At 42.3% G+C, this 16,132-nt stretch overlaps 2 protein-coding genes across 4 annotated transcripts in view; one reads left to right on the forward strand and one right to left on the reverse strand.

The window, feature by feature from the left end:
- Positions 1-5,157: 5,157 nt before the first annotated feature.
- Positions 5,158-11,054, reverse strand: NSA2 (NSA2 ribosome biogenesis factor). Its single transcript, XM_077817056.1, has 6 exons — positions 10,944-11,054; positions 8,894-9,081; positions 7,935-8,085; positions 7,110-7,289; positions 6,384-6,576; positions 5,158-5,467 (listed from the first exon to the last, which is right to left on the reverse strand). Exons 1-6 carry the CDS (start codon positions 10,944-10,946, stop codon positions 5,400-5,402), a joined length of 783 nt encoding a protein of 260 aa, XP_077673182.1. The 5' UTR covers positions 10,947-11,054; the 3' UTR covers positions 5,158-5,399.
- Positions 11,055-11,402: 348 nt separating this feature from the next.
- GFM2 (GTP dependent ribosome recycling factor mitochondrial 2) overlaps positions 11,403-16,132 on the forward strand; it is a 32,006-nt gene continuing 27,276 nt past the window's right edge. For all 3 annotated transcript variants that reach the window (XR_013346142.1, XM_077817057.1, XM_077817058.1), the window contains exon 1: positions 11,403-11,570. The gene's annotated coding sequence lies outside the window, so the exon portion shown is untranslated. The remainder of the gene's footprint in view (positions 11,571-16,132) is intronic.

Consider the following 16,132-nt stretch of genomic DNA (forward strand, 5'->3'; position numbering starts at 1 on the left):
CCCCTGATTATTAGGAGTATGGAGAACAGGTGCATAATTAAGAATTCTTACAGCCATTCTGTTGCTAATAGGGATATCCTACTACTACAGAAGGATTACACCAGTCATTTGAGCTAAATGTCATATTTGGTATCAGCTATCTGAACAATGAGCTGGTGAAATCAAGCTATTCACACAAAAGAATTAATTTTCATTACAGTGTTGAAAGTCTAATTACAACATAGCATAAATCTCAAATATACTTTCTGCTATGCTATTGCAAAGAGAACATCTCCATTTACAACTAAGCATGTCAATGAAAAGTTTAACTTTGGGAAATAAAATTACCCTTTTTTAGGCTTAACAGAAGTAAAATACTGTCTTGTTTCGGATTACCATTGAACGGTTAGAACTTTTTAAGGTCTTACCACACCAGCAATCCAAAATCAGAATAGTGTTTGATTTTTATACAATTTGTACTAAATGTTACTAAAACACGACATGGAACAATATATGGACAACTAAAGCAAGCAGTATTATTCTTGAGCCTTATTTAGTCTAGGATCAGAGCTTAAAGAACACTAACTTTTGATCTCTGCCTCACCCTTAGATGATAAATGGCTTTGTATTTGAACCTGACATTTGTTCATGTCTTATTTGTATTGCTCACTAATTTTCATGAAGATTGCTCTGCTTCCCACAAATTCGTATTCTTTTCTTTGTAAAGGCCATGTTCATTTCATGCAGAAATATTGTTTACTGTTCTCATCCTGTTTCCCAGAACCCATCACATTAAACTTACAATTCATATCTTCTTTCAGAAATGGAATTTGAGTTTTAGCTTGATAAATGCTATGTTGCTTATTCTTTGCTGTGTCTCCCCCCTCCTCCCCCCACATCATAATATTTCCTGGACTTCAGTAATTAGATCTCATTTGCAATGACATCAACACCACTACCTAAGTTATACATACGCTAGCAATAAATAGTCCTAGTGTCAGCTTATGTGCTCCATTCTGATTAATGATACACCATTTTCAAACTTTATTTCCAAGGAGATACATTTTAAATTTATTTTCATAAATGTGGTGTTGAATGTTTTCTAAACATGTGGTACTATGTTTATAAATCTCTTATGGAAGATGTACTGCTATTCTGGATTACTGTGTTAAGTCTTGTTATAGTATTTTTAGTTTTTCCTTTGGTATTGTCTTAATGGCTTTTGAGATGTTTCAAAGTAGTAATTAAACTTATATTTTGTGACTTTTCTTTCTTGGTTTCAGTATTTGAGTCCCCTCTGCTAAACAGCAAACATTTTCAATCACTGTAGCTCACTAAGGTACAATTTATAGTTCTCCAAGTGTCAGTATTTAACTATGTTAGCTTTAGTCCATAATTTAAATACTACTATGGAACTTTGCTTTAGGAATCTGAACTTTTCACCTAATGAAAAATACTGTTCAATAAACCCCAGGATTGCAGGCTTAAAATGTGAACTGCAAGACAAAACTGATTTTCCCCCCTCACTCCCCACTTTATAGCTTCATATGTCCACATTTAATTTTCTTATACATTAACAACTTCAGACTAAACTATTGGTAGTATAAGGTACAACTAATAATTTATCCAGTCAATTCAGTATATTTCAAACATATCTTAAACAGGTCTTAGAACCAGAGTTAGAGGTTCTTTAACCTTAAGTTTAAAATAGTAACAAAATACAAATTGCAACGTGATCCTACACAGATTGGAGGAACAAAAACGTAAGTTGAGAGAAGGTAGAGATCGCATATGTAGGTCCTGATCCTGCAACTGCATCCATGCAGGTGGACCTATGTGAACTCCCCCCAAGTGAGGCCTGCGTGGCTCCACAAGGTGCCATGAAGACACAATTGCGGGAGTAAGTCCTTATTGGCAACAGCTGTATTATGCAGCTAACAGTGGATTGTGTTTATAGCATGAATACAAGTTAAGTTAAAACACATATTTAAGATTGTGTTTTCATAAACAGAGACCACAATTAGATGAAAATGTCCCTCTAATTGTTTATCACTTACTGTATGTGAAGATCTTAACAAATTCAACTGGCATTTCAGACATGAGACGTGGGAGGGGTTGGGGCCAGAGCCTATCATCACAAAAATGTCCCCCCACCTGCCAAGCAAATATCAATACACACTATATTTGCTTGTGAACCTCATTAAATTCAAATCAGTCATGTAACTTTTTTGTTTGTTCATTGTATAAATGTTTGTCTGAAAACTAGTTAACCAATTAGAAGGCACAGTCTTGGGACATACATGGCTCTGACAAGGCTTTCCTAAAACACACACAAATTCTGGCTTTAAAAAAAAATGCAGTTAAGCCAATCAGTGCGTGAACGTAACTTTAGACAGAAGCTTCTGTAGTTAAATTGGTACAAAAAATGCATTTAGCTTGATCCATTTAATGGCAGTTTCTTACGGACTTAAGTCCCAGTTCTGCGGACACTTAGCATTGTGCATATGCGTCACTTTCTGCATGTCAGCAGTCCCATTTGACTATGTCTGTAGAGTACCTTTTGATATATCTAGTACCATCAACTCCAAGCATTCAAATAAATGAGTCGGGTCCAGAAAAATCACACTGTCGAGTGTTTAGGCATCTTGGTCCAGAGCTTCAAAGGTCTTGACATCAATGGAAGTTCGGAGCCTAAATACCTTTGGGACTTTGGGTCCTTTTTTCTACAAAAAAAGGGGGGGCTGGAACTTTTTTTAAAACAAAAGCCGATTCTTATGTAATCACCTGACACAAGGGGACTGGGGCTTTAAGAGATAAAATATGGCATGAGCTTGCAACAGTGTGTTTAATACAAGGCCTGTTTAAGAGTGGGATTACAGACTGAAGTATGTGTGCAAATGTTTGCAGGTTTGGGGCCTTAATTTATATTCTATTTTTTACGTTGCCTTCTATTACAAAAATTCTACCTTTACAACTATACCATTATGGAGCTAGAAATGTGATCATGCAGCATAAGGTACTGCTAGTGGTATACTTTCTACATGTACAAAATAACTTGTAATTGCAAATTATTTCCTTGTTTAGGACTACCTCTGGCTTCTTAAATCATCAGAATAAGATAGTTGATATGTATAATTGCTGAGGGCTTGAAACAAGTATAGATGGAGTAGCTAAAGACAAGTTAGCTTCTGAGCTGCCTGACCTTTTAACATCTTTGATTGGATATTTATTGGTGGTGGTGATGGTTTCATGCACCGCTTTAAAGAATCTGGTTGGTTGTTTTTTCTAACTTCTGATATAGTGGGTCATCCAACCCAAAAACTTGTATTCCCGAACAACTGACAGAAGATAAAAGCTGAAAGTAACTGCATGTTCAGCATATCAGATTGTTCATTCCAATCAAACTTAATAAGCACAAACTGTACAATCTGGGAGATTGTAATAGAGGGAACTACTGAAGATGTATTTTTGGGAGAGGAGGGGGAACAAAGCTTTGACTAGATCATACCTCCAGTATGAGAGGAGCCAGGAATCAGTATTTGTCTAGTCCAAAGGTCCCCAAACTGTGGGGCACATCCCCCTATGGGGGTGTAGCTGAGGACAGGACCAGCCCCCACAAAGGGCAGGGAGGGAGCACAACCCTGAAAAGTTTGGGGGACTACTCGTCTAGTCTACTACCATCATTACACTTGTAACCAGTAGTAACTGCATCAACAAGCACTTCTGAAATGAGTATCTTTTTCCAAAATTTAAAATAAAGTTAAGGGTCTAATTTAGCTTCACACTAGCAGTGTCCTCTAACAAATGAAGCTTGACTGGATGTTTTTGTAAGTCCCACTGTACTTATAGACTAAAATTATGTACCTCTTAAAATCAAGCCACGTACTCTGAATAACTCAAGTCTTTCTCACTTATTGAAAAAGTTCTGTTTCCAATTGTTAAAGCATATTTCAACAAGTACAAAAAAGTTATTTTTAAAAACTCACTGCATAACTTTCAGCTACTACTAATTGAGGTAGGAGTTTTTCTACAGCTTGTTGGTATGTTCATGATCTCTGACCAATATTACAGCAGAAGGAAAAATTCTTATTTTGAAGGCTTGATTGCTTTCTGAATAAATATTTAGAGTATAACCAAATGGCATTCAAACTAATTTGAATTTAGAATAACCCCTGAATTTACACATTCACTAAAGAACTTACATTATTGCTTTAAAAAAACAAAAAAAAGTGAGTCATTGATTTAATTGTAGGTATTGTATTTTCCTTCACTTCTTAGATAATTCAGTAGATGGTATATACATCTAGCAGATACTGCCATCTATCAGGAAACAAGGCAGCAAAGAAATCTATGAATACAGACTCCTCAGTATTCACTACCTCCTTGCCTGGAAGCACAGAGCCATGCTCTCAGGCCCTACTTCCTCCTCTGATGCAGCTGAGATTTGGGGGGGGGGGGGGGGGGGGAATGATGATGAAGACAGTAGGTTCATACATAGGATAAAGATTGACACACCTCTGGCAATCCTTGCATCAAAAGTCTGAGTGATGGAAAAAAAACTGTTCAAAGCACACACTTCTTAGATACTAATGCCTGCAAGTCAGAGCCTTTCCTCCTTCTAACCCCAGCAGGATACTTAGTGGCAAGTACTAAAATGTTGGTACTATTACTTGTGCTCAGATATCACTATCTCTCCTTCCCTTCTCCCAGCTGCACTGCTTCCTCTAGGTTCTCTCCATTAGTTCACAGATGAACATGTGGAGTTTTAGGTACATATCTTCCCTCTTTATGGGGTTTTCCCACCAGCAAGTAAGCTGGAGACATGGCAGAACATGCCCTGTGTGCTGTGCAGTTTCTGACAATCAGCACTCTTTGCTGCAGCTGCTTGGCCCTTAACTGCATCATCATCATCTTGATCTTCTCTGTATCTGGGGTTTCCTCTTGTTTTCCATCCACCTTTAGGACCCCAACTTAACCTATGCACTGATGGGCAGTTTGCATGCATGACTCTGCCTTCTTGTTTCCCATTGTCAAGAACCTCAGTTGAATTTTCTTCCAGATTTAGCAATTCTAAAGTGATTCCTGCATCACAAATTGCAGAAGGAGAGCAACCATCACTTTCAATTAGTTACAGTAGAAAGTTTAGAAAAACATAACTTTGTCCCAACAAAAACAAAATTGGAAAGCTTATTGACTTTATTCTGGTAACATTCAATGGAACAAACAGTTTATATACCATTGGGCTTTAATTGTAAAATTTTCAGGAACTTGATTGTTTAAGTTCTTTGACCTTCCTCTCTTAGGTTCAAGTTTGACGCTTGGTTTCTGGGAAGCTAAAAGTCTTAAATTGCTTGCAAGCTTCTTGATTTACTCGCCTCAATTTTGCAAGAGTCCATGTGCAATATTTAGTAAGGCCCCAATCAAACAAGCAGGACTGCATTAATGCAGCCATCATTTTCTGGATTGTTGGTTACCTGTGCATATTTCCCTAAAGAAAAAAAAAAAAGAGAAAAGAACTTGGAATAAAGCATCGTTTTCCAACAGCTTCTGGTTCTACAGAAAATAAAAACTTAACCCTGAAAGACAGTTAAATGTACATAAGAACGGCCATACTGGGTCAGACCAAAGGTCCATCTAGCCCCATATCCTGTCTTCTGACCGTGGCCAGTACCAGATGCTTCAGAGGGAATGAATAGAACCTGTATCATCAAGTGATCCATCCCTTGTAGCCTATTCCCAGCTTCTGGCAAATGGCTAGGGACACCATTGCTGCCCATCCTGGCTAATAGCCATTGATAAACCTATCCTCCATGAATTTATCTATTTCCTTTTTGAACCCTGTTATAATGTCTTGGCCTTCACAATATGTTTTGGCAAAGAGTTCCGCAGGTTGACTGTGTGTTGTGTGAAGAAATACTTCCTTGTGTTTGTTTTTTTACCTGCTGCCTATTAATTGCATTTGGTGACCCCTAATTCTTATGTTTTAAGAATAAATGTAAGCTTATTCACCTTTAAAAGTTCCCTCCACCAATCCCACCCTGTGTAGTCTAATGGACTCCCATTCCAAAACACTAATTGCAATATGAGAACTGCATTTTGATAATATTCTTAAAGAAAAATAGATTTCAATTTAGCAACATTTTTCAGCTTACGTATGAAAGCACCCTCCAGAGCTCAGAGTTTATAATGAAGAACTTTAAATCCCAAAACAGCTATATTCAAGTATTTTGGGTATTGTATTGTTGATTTTGGACCCTTAAATAATTTGACATTTGGAAGGTGAACTGAAAGCTTAAGACTAACATGCTTATAATATAACAAATCAGATTCAAATCTCTTTATTCTTTGTTAAAATTCTAGACTAGTTATGGAATACAGCTGATAACTTTTTGTTGGATACTTACCCCAGATAACTTTGCCCCTTTGTGTCACAAGGCCAAGCTCACTCACATTCACCTCAATGACGGTACCTTTGGTAATTACACCCAATGTTGTGTACAGAGGGGAAGAGGGATTCTTTTTTACACCAAGTATCGGTAGACAAAAAGTAGCTTTAAGTTCAGGATGTGTTACATGAGCCTTCTTGAAACGTAAGCCCTGTTATATAAATATAAAATTATAAAAGCCATTAGTAAAAAAAAATTGACCTCCAACTAACTAAATTGTTGTTTCCATAATTTCCTGTATTTTTAGGAATTACAGCAAGAAGTGATTGAAGTGATTTTTGGTATTTTTTAAAGAGTCTCCTGTCAGTTGTAAGATGTCAGATTTGTTCAACCCTGATAACCCAGATTTGTTCAACCTTGGTGAGCCCCAAGCAGCGGGGCTCTAGCTGTCAGCCACACCCACATCCTCACTCTCTCTCTCGCTGTCAGCCCTGGCAGTGGGGATCAGGCTTCTGTAAATTCTTGTTTAGTGCCAGCAATCTGTCCATGACTTTTACTAAAAATAATAAAATCTTAACCTTAATTATCACCAAAGTATATTTCCTCACTGGAAATTTGTTAGAAACTAAGGTGCCACAAGTCCTCCTTTTCTTTTCACTGGGGAGAGTCACTGTTGACAAATACTATGTACTGACTCAAAGCTATAAATATACGTTAAACTATATTTGTATACAAGTAACTTACCATTGGTCGAATAAATCGTTCATATTTAGGAGGTTTTCGAGTAAAGCCATCCCCAACAAAGCAGACTTTGGTAACCATCCTCTTCCAGGCCTTCTTCTTTCTCTTTCCCGTACGAATCACCTTTAAAACTTCTGTTTCTCCTTGTGCACGGACTTTTGGCACAGGAACTTCCCATTTCCCCTACAATGGAGGGCCGGTAGCATTATTATAGTGTTGGTGAATGGAAGGGAAGAGATATCAAAGAATAAAACACAGTTTTACTAAAAAGTAATTATAGTTCTTCCTTTTTATATGATTTACAGTGTAGCAACTCAAAATATTATTGTAATAAAGACATGTATAAAAAGAGCCACTGACCATCATTCTGACAAACTGGGACAATTAGCATAGGGAACACACTATTGTCTCAAACATCTGAATTCTTTATATCTATTAGATGATACATTTTTAGTTGCTGTTCTTTTTTTGGCAATATTTTTTAAATGCAGGAAACATTACTGATTGTTCTTCGTCCTCATATTCTATTGAAGTCAATGGTGATTTAACACTGTTGCTAAATGTCATGAAAGTTAAGTTACTGTATATGATTGTTAGCTATTTTTCTGACTCAACAGCTCTGCCATTAAGAGTTTTTGCAGGAACCAATATACTAAGTTTATATTTACTGCAAAAAAAAAAAAAGTGCTTAACAAGGTGCTAATCAAACCTGCAGAACTATTCAGACTCTGCCTCCAGATTGCAAGTGAAGTCAGCATGAATACTGCGAATGGTCATTAAATAAACCGTAGTAATAGCAATTATCTGAATTTTTCTATTGTTACTTACAGCTTTTTCTTTTCGTTTCTGTTTGATCATGTTGGAGAGAACTTTAGCCCGGGACTGGCCCTCTCTATCCAGCAAGTATGCTGGTACAGCTCCTTCTGGGGTTTTCTCATCATTCTTTTGCTTGGTGTTTCTCTTTTCGTGCATCTTAATGCTAAAAGGAAAAACAACAAGTATTCAGAAAAACATCCTCAGGGTGTACAAAAAAAAAAATCTAATGTAGAAGCTTGACAACATGAGCCACTATCACATTGACCTGTCATCTTAAGCCTTATGTATGCTCAGAGGCTCTCTTTAAAGATAAGTTATTTCCAACGGCAGCATATGACCAAAACTATCTATGCACAAAATGTTGTCAAGTGCACAAGCTAAATAAGAATATTTTTCTTCTAATTAATTCAGTTATAATAAATTGTGGGTGTTATCTGCAACAATATAGGGTAAAAGTTTCAAACAGAAGTGTGATTTTAATTTGACAGTGTTAAGGTTAGTATGGTAATTTATCTTAAGATCCAAATAATATGGTATAAACCACTGTGCTTTTTCTGTTAACAGTTTACAAGAAGGGCAACAGAGAAACATCTGAATGAATACAAAAGTCATGGAAAGCCCTTTAAACACATTACCTTGTATTGTTCCATTAAGCCCCACCCCTCGATCAGTTTTAGATCTAGAAGCAGTTCTAGTATTTAATGTTCATCCCTGACAATGCTAGATGCTAAGTCCACTGCTAACATCTAATGGTAGGAACAATTTTGATAGGGGAGAGCAAGAAGGAGAAATATTTTAATTATGACACAATAATTTGTTCCTGCAAGTCAGATGCATTTTTCAAATTTTAGTGCGCAATTCAAACAGGCCTCAATGGACAGTTTAATAATTCATAACTATATCAATGTCTAGTCACAACCTTAAACTACCATGAGAGTGTAACAGTGTCAAGGAAAAAAATGGATACGCACGTCTTTTTCATTTGTATCTTCTCAGCATGGCGCTGCTTATGGTAGAGTTTGGCCTTCAACCCAATCAATTTCTTGGCCTTCTTTGACCGTTCGTGAGCCTCACGGCCCTCCTTCTTCCTCTTCTTCTCATGGTAATCCAAGCGATAACCATATCGCTTGCGGTGTAACTCTATGTAATCATTCTGTGGCTGTACAGGCAAGGAGATATTTTGTTTAGAAGTTAGTAAAGTGTGGTGAGGCTTTTTGCACAATATACTCAATCTCCTCTTATCTGCATAGTGGAATACTTCTTGGAGATAGCTGGTTCCAAAACTGATGGATGCATCACACGTGACATGGTCAATTAATAATGGACTAATAACAGTACTATGCTGTTACAACAGTCAATGTATAAGCAAAAATTACTTTAGTTTTTCAGATTTGTGATACTAAACAGGTGGGGTTCCTGCACTGTTCAGGACAGAATGCACACACTGGATCTAGAGTCCACACATACCTCATTCCTGAGGTCATCTTAGTGTTAACTCAAACAAAAACAGAGCTAATCCTCAGTCTGAAGCTTGGCTATTCCCAGAGTTTCCCTGCAGGACTGCCTCTTCCAGAGAGATAAAGCAGCTATTGCCAGGTTTACTTGACCACACACTTCCTGGGTGATCAGTCTCTCTCTTTGCCTTAGTTCCCATTATGAAAAGTGGGTATAATAATCTTTCCCTACCTCATATAGGTGCTGTGAGGATAAACATATTTAAGGTTGTGAGGCACTCACATTATGGTAGTGGAGGCCATATATATAATTGATGACAGAGATAGATGTGTCAATCCCTCATATCCTGTTTGCAATTAATGAGCTGTATCTGCTCCCATGGTTCATGCTCCCAACTTCAGGATAACTCAAAAGAAAAGTCCTGTATCCCTATACAGGGTCCTGGGAGCGTGCCCAAATTAATGCAGACCTATTATATTGTATTCCTCCTTTCTAGTGCTCTAGTTTAACCACACAGGAATGTAATGGTGGCTTGTGTGAAAGTGATAAGCACTGAAGTTACAGTTTAGATTGCCCAATGTTTAAATATCTACACAATTAACTGGGTCGCTAACATCACATGATCAGACCATCTCCTGCATGTTACAAAACAGATATAAAATATTCTCTTCTTCCATCCTAGCTTGGAGGAGCAACAGCTGGATTAGTTTCCTGGGTTTCGTTCTAGGAGTGTGATCAGTGCGATGCGTGTCTGGCTGAGCTCCCCTTCACCGGTCCTTCACAGAGACTGAGCTGCGGGGTAGGGGGTATAGCACACTACCGAGCTGTCAGGCTGATGCTTTGTCTATGTGCACAGGGAGGCACCAGCGGAAATGCCGCAGCGGGGGCTAGAGATTGAGGCCATTTGCCCCACGGCACGGTTTTGTGAACTGTGGGGCGCCCCACCGCGGCGGGGGGGGTGAGGAAAAGAGGGGAGCGCGTCCAGACGCGTGTCCGCTGGGGCAGGGCAGCAATAGGGAGAGTCTCTAGGGGGCACCGGGAAGCCCAGGCCCGGCAGCAGCCTGCTGCTCTCCTGGGCGCTGACCCGCGGCTTTAGCCGTATCATTCACCGTGGCCCGGCGGGCCTGCTGTGATCATAGAGACGCGTATTTTAAACCCTAATGGGGAGCCCGGGGTGGGGGACGGACGGAGCCCCGGTCTATGCAGCACTGCCACGGGCTCCTCCCGCCGCGAGCCACCCGCTCCCCGCTCGGTGAGCCGCTCTCTGCCCCGCAGGGCCTGGGACGGGGGCTGCTTCGTGACTCGCCGGAGCCAGGCCAGCCTATCTCCGAGGAAGAGGCGCCCGGGACGTGACGCTCCAAAGGGGGCGCAGGGCCCCGCTGCTCTCGGATCAGACCGGGACTCTGCAGCCGCTGAGGACAAAGGGGCTCCGGCTACGCCTGGCCCAAGGCCCGCTCCAGGCACAGACCACCCCGCCCCTTCTCTCGGCGGAGACACTCTTCACCCCTCCCAGCGCCCCCTGCTTCTCAAACAGCCGCCTCCTCCTCCTCCTCCTCCTCCTCTCACCATGGCGGCCTAGCTCGTGGGGCTGGGTGCGGCTGTTAGCAGCCCGCGCTCAAGTTTCAGCGGCCGGCGATCCTGTCTGGCCGCCGCACGACTAGAAGGAAAGGATTGGTGCGTCCGGGAAACGCCGCCGGGTAGAACCGCTTCCGGCATTGGCACTTTCGTTCCGCCTGTAGCAAGCGGCACACGCCCCTTTTGGCCAAGGCCCTTCCCTTCCACCCGCCTCGAGGCGTTGAAAAAAGCGTGAATCATAACCCGGTAGCTGCAGCGCCAGCAGGGCCTGCTGGGACCTTCCTGCGGGGCCCGGAACCCGGGGAGAGTCGGAGGGGCTGGCCGGGAGGGAGAGAAAGGACACCGAGCCGCGGTGCGTTCTGGGAAGACGTGTTTTCATTGCAGGCTTTCTCAGGGCTCGGGAGGCGGTGCCGGCGCGGCCGGGCAGGGCGGAAGCGGAAGGAAGCTGCTGCGGGCTGGGGGTACAGGGTGACGGGTCAGATCTTTCTGGGAGGTCGCCACCCGTCTCCGCACGGGGACACCGGGCAGCCGCGGGCGAGGCCCCCTTCTCCGCACCCCTCGTAGGCCGGGCCGGAGTGAGCGAGGAGGCTCTGGGAGCTGGTGTCCTGGCTGCGGCCGGTGAGTGTTGCCGGGCAGCGGCGCCTGGGACCGAGAGCGAGTTGCCGAGCCGCTGCGCTGGAGAGGCTGGGCTCGTCGGGCGCAGCCCCCTGTCCCGGCTCCCTGCTGGTGTGGGTCACTGACGGAGTTTTCCGTGCGGCTCATCGCGGCGTCTCCCAGGCTCTGTCCAAGCTCCTCGAGAGGCCGGGCGGGATCCCTGATAGATGGGATCTGAGGGGCAGGGAGGCAAAGTGGCTTGCCTAAGGGGTCTGTGGACTTTAACCCTGACGCCCAGTCTAGTGCCGTACCCACACCACCAGCCTGCCTTTCTGCTGCCATTGGGGTTGGTGATGCTTGGGGAGTTGTTTGTTTCTTGTCTCACGTTTTCCTGAGAAGCCATTATTAATAACAGGTCATTAATATTTATAACTGTACCCAGTGTTGTCATTACCGAGACAACACATGGTTAAAAGAGAAACTTAATATAAAAAGAAAATGTATATGGAAATCTTTAGGCCAGGGGTGGGCAAACTTTTTGGCCTGAGGGCCACATCAGGATTGTGAAACTGTATGGAGGGCCGGGTAGGGAAGGCTGTGCCTCCCCAAACAACCTGACCCAGCCCCCTGTACACCCCCTCCTGCTTCCTGCCCCTGGCCGCCCCCCTCAGAACCTGCAACCCATCCAACCCCTCCTGCTCCTTGACCCCTGACCCCCCCCACAGGATGCCCCCAACACTAACTGCCCCTGGGACCCCACCTACATCCAACCTTCCCTTGCTTCCTGTCCCCTGACTGCTCCGACCCCCATCCACACCCCCGCCACCTGACAGGCCCCCTGGGACTCCCACATCTATCCAACCCCCCCTGTTCCCAGTCCTCTGACCGCTCCCCCCGCCGAACCTCTGCCCTATCCAACCGCCTCATGACTGCCCCCCAGGATTTCTTACCCGTTATCCAACCCCTCCCCGCCCCCTTGCCATGCTGCTCAGAGCAGCAGGAGCAACCGCCCTGCCGGAGCCAGTCAGGCTGCTGCAGCAGGAGCAGGGACAGCAGGGGAGGGGCCGGGGTCTAGCCTCCCTGGTTGGGAGCTCAGGGGCCGGGCAGGACGGTCCTGTGGGCCGGATGTGGCCTGCGGGCTGTAGTTTGCCCACCTCTGCTTTAGGCTGATGATTTGTGATAGAGCGCAAGGGTGCTAGACTGGATTATGGCTCCATTGTGATGTTTGCACTACAAACCTTTCTGTGAAAATCTTATAGTCTGCCTGATGCAGGATTGTGATCTGCATGGATGGACTGCTACACCTGCACAGATTGCAATGCATGATTAAGGCCTAAATAAACATGACTTACCAGGAGGACATGGAGAGGAGGGGAAGTAACAGTAATGGGAAAAATAAGGTTATGTAGATTTGCTGTGTGTTTAATTTCAAGTGTTAATTCAAACTTTTTTATGTTAATCAGACAATGTTGGAATTACTCATGATATTTGACATTGTTAATATTAATCAGGGAGACCACTAGACACCAATTCAACCAAAAATTCATTTATTAAGTCCAAAGGCCAAATGATATTTTGTATAATTGCACTAAACATGCCTGATAGCCTAAAAATAAGTAGTCGTTACACCCCGTACAGTAACAAAGTTACCATAGGCATGTGATCAGTGTATGTACAAATAGGATAGACTTTGGGAAAACTGTCTTGTCCTGATATGCTCCAGTCTGACAAAGAACCTTCAGGTTCATGGCTTTGTTTTATACCCTTCAGCTAACTTGCTAGTTTTAGCAAAAACCCAGTTTGAAGCAGTTTATCCTTGCTGCCTTCCTTTTTTATCTCCTCCCCCATCCTTGCTTACCAGCAGAACAGGGGGAAGGTTTGTGCTCGTTTCTTTTAAGACCGTTTTTCTTTGTCTTGTTACTGCAGCTCTTTATTTTATTCATTACTTTTTGGACCATGCATCCTTCCCACATTGCAAATAATAAGTAATACTACTTATTATTCTTACAGCCTTATTTTATTTGCTATTTGGGGCCTTTTCCTTATTAACCACAAACTGTAAAGCAAATATATTATTTTCTTCACCAAACTTAAGCTCACTTTAATTTTTTTAAATTTTTAATAGCCCTACAGACCGAAAACAAAAATACAGTGTGATGATCAAAAAGTCTATCTAGCGTGTGTGTGGCCACAGCACATCTTAAGCATTTGGACAAGATAAAAAAACCTGACACTTTGCACAATGCTTAATCCCAGGAATACTGTAGGTATTAGTCCTAGGAGGTCTTATAGACCTAATAGCTGTAGTAATGGTACTTGGATCCCAAGAGAGAGAGCTAAAATTTGTATACCAGTTTGTCCAACCTAGAGGAGGAGAGAAGTTAATGTTTTCCATTCTTTCTGCCCCTACCTCTCCCGAGCAAACTGCAGGATTTTGAGTATGGGCAGTTGGTGTTTTGCAGGGGAAGATTCTTCCTTCCTTGGCTCTAACCAGTCTCTAGTTGTCATGTGAAGGAGATAATGCGGGTCATGAGACATGACTTCTTTTCATTTCTCTGGTTGAGCTCCCAAATACAGCTTAAGATCAGCAAAAGCCTGTGTTTTTTGGGCTCTGCTCTTTTTTAGAATTGTTTCCTTGCTGACTAACGTTCAAGAGCTTGTCTTCTGGGATCTTAAGTCACTGAGTATTCCCTTGAGTCTGATTGCTATGTAATGGATTTGATGCTGTTGAAAACCTGAACTGGTATTATGCTGTTGCTACCAAACCGTATTTCCGCCTCGGAATTAGAGGCATACTGTACAACTTCTGGAACTTAGCCCTGAGGTCAGGAGTTTCAGCAACCATTTGGGCCTGAATATGGCCCATGCTTTTAAACTGAGTAGTTTATGGTTACAAAGTAAGTACTGGCATATTTTTTGTCTTAGAAATGCAGTACAGACCCGTTTACGCGCAGATATCAGGAGTCAAGCCATCACGACCGCTTGTTAATGGACCGTGGATTAAGAGGGCCATGCTGAAAAAAGTGTCTATGATTCACTAAGAAAAAAATGCCGTTATTTTCTGCTCTTTCTGGTTCGCATTTTTTTTTCTTTCTTATGAAGTCTGTCATTTGCCGCAGATGAATGATATTTTCCGCATTTTGCTCCTCCATAAATCTTACAACAGTTTCTACAGCACTAAGGGCTTCTGTGGGCGAAATTTTGACCTTTTCAGTGACATCCTCACCATCAATTTCGTGGTCCAACTGAGCCTCGCAGCCCATTAATATTTCTTCCTCAGACAGAAATTCTGAAGTCGGGCAATCTTCATCCATCTCCAGCCACTCGGCAATGATTTCTGGCAACGTATCCAAACTAAAATCTTTTATCATTTGAAAGAGAAGTTTACCTTTATCCTCTTTTGTCTGTGTGCGTGTTTGTAGGAATCTTCTTCCGAAAATCCTTCAAAGTCTGGCTCTGAATCAGTGCCACTGCTGGAGTTTTCTGAGTCTGAGCCGTCTTTGACAGAAAAGGCATCACCGCGAGCCTTCATCCAGCAGTTTTCAATGGACTTTTGTTTTACTCCGTCCCAAGATTGTTTTAACTAAATAAATAATTTCCTTCATGTTTAACTGTTTCAGGAATTCGGAAATGCCTGAAGACGTGCATGACACGATCGCCAAAATCAGCTCCCGTTGATAATTGTTTTTAAAATTCTGAATAGTGCCCTGGTCTAAAGGTTGAATTTTTGATGTTGTGTTGAATGGTAGGTATAACACTCAAACTTTTCCATCGCTTGATAACAATGATTCGGCTGGGGGATGGGCTGGACAATTGTCAAGTAGTAAAAGTGCTTTGGCTTCGAGTTTCTTCGACCGCAGATCTTACGAACAGCTGGAGCAAAGCTGTTGTGGAACCAGTCATCGAAAATGTCTCGTCATCCAAGCATTTTTGCTATTTTTGAAATATTACTGGCAGTTTGGCTCTATTGAGGTTGTTAAAGCAGCGAGGGTTATGAAACTGGCCAACGAGAAGAGGGGCAAGCTTATTACTACAAAAAAGAAGAGTCACACGATCTTTTATCTTTTTAAATCCAGCTGTTTTCTGTGTCTCATAATTAAAGGCTAAAGTCTTATCAGGTAGCAGTTTTGCAAATAAAGCTGTTTCATCACAATTATAAAGTTGTTCTTCGTGGTATTCTTCATTTTGTAAAATAGATTTCAATTCAGCAGGAAACGCGTTCTCGGCCGATTCATTGCTGATCAGCTTTCTCCAGAAATCGATACCTGCGCTATGCCATAACGCTTTTTAAAATGACTTATAAACCCCTTGCTGGCTTGGAATGTTTCATCCCCCATTAAATTTCCAATTTTGTCGCTTGGGCTTGAAGAATTGGCCCACTTAGTGGCATTCCTTTCAGGCTTTCCTGAGCAAGCCACATGCGCATGGCCTTGTCTATTGTGGGTTTTGCTGAATAGCGCACACGTTTTCGCTTAAGCCCCGTGGCAGAATCGATATTTTGTACAAAGCCATTCAGTTTAGATTAGTTTTTTAGCCATCCTCTGAGAGTAGATTCTGCAGTCCCAATATCTTTTGAAACTTTGGCC

Source organism: Eretmochelys imbricata, chromosome 5 (assembly GCF_965152235.1).
Source record: "Eretmochelys imbricata isolate rEreImb1 chromosome 5, rEreImb1.hap1, whole genome shotgun sequence".
In the NCBI taxonomy this organism is placed as follows: Eukaryota; Metazoa; Chordata; order Testudines; family Cheloniidae; genus Eretmochelys; species Eretmochelys imbricata.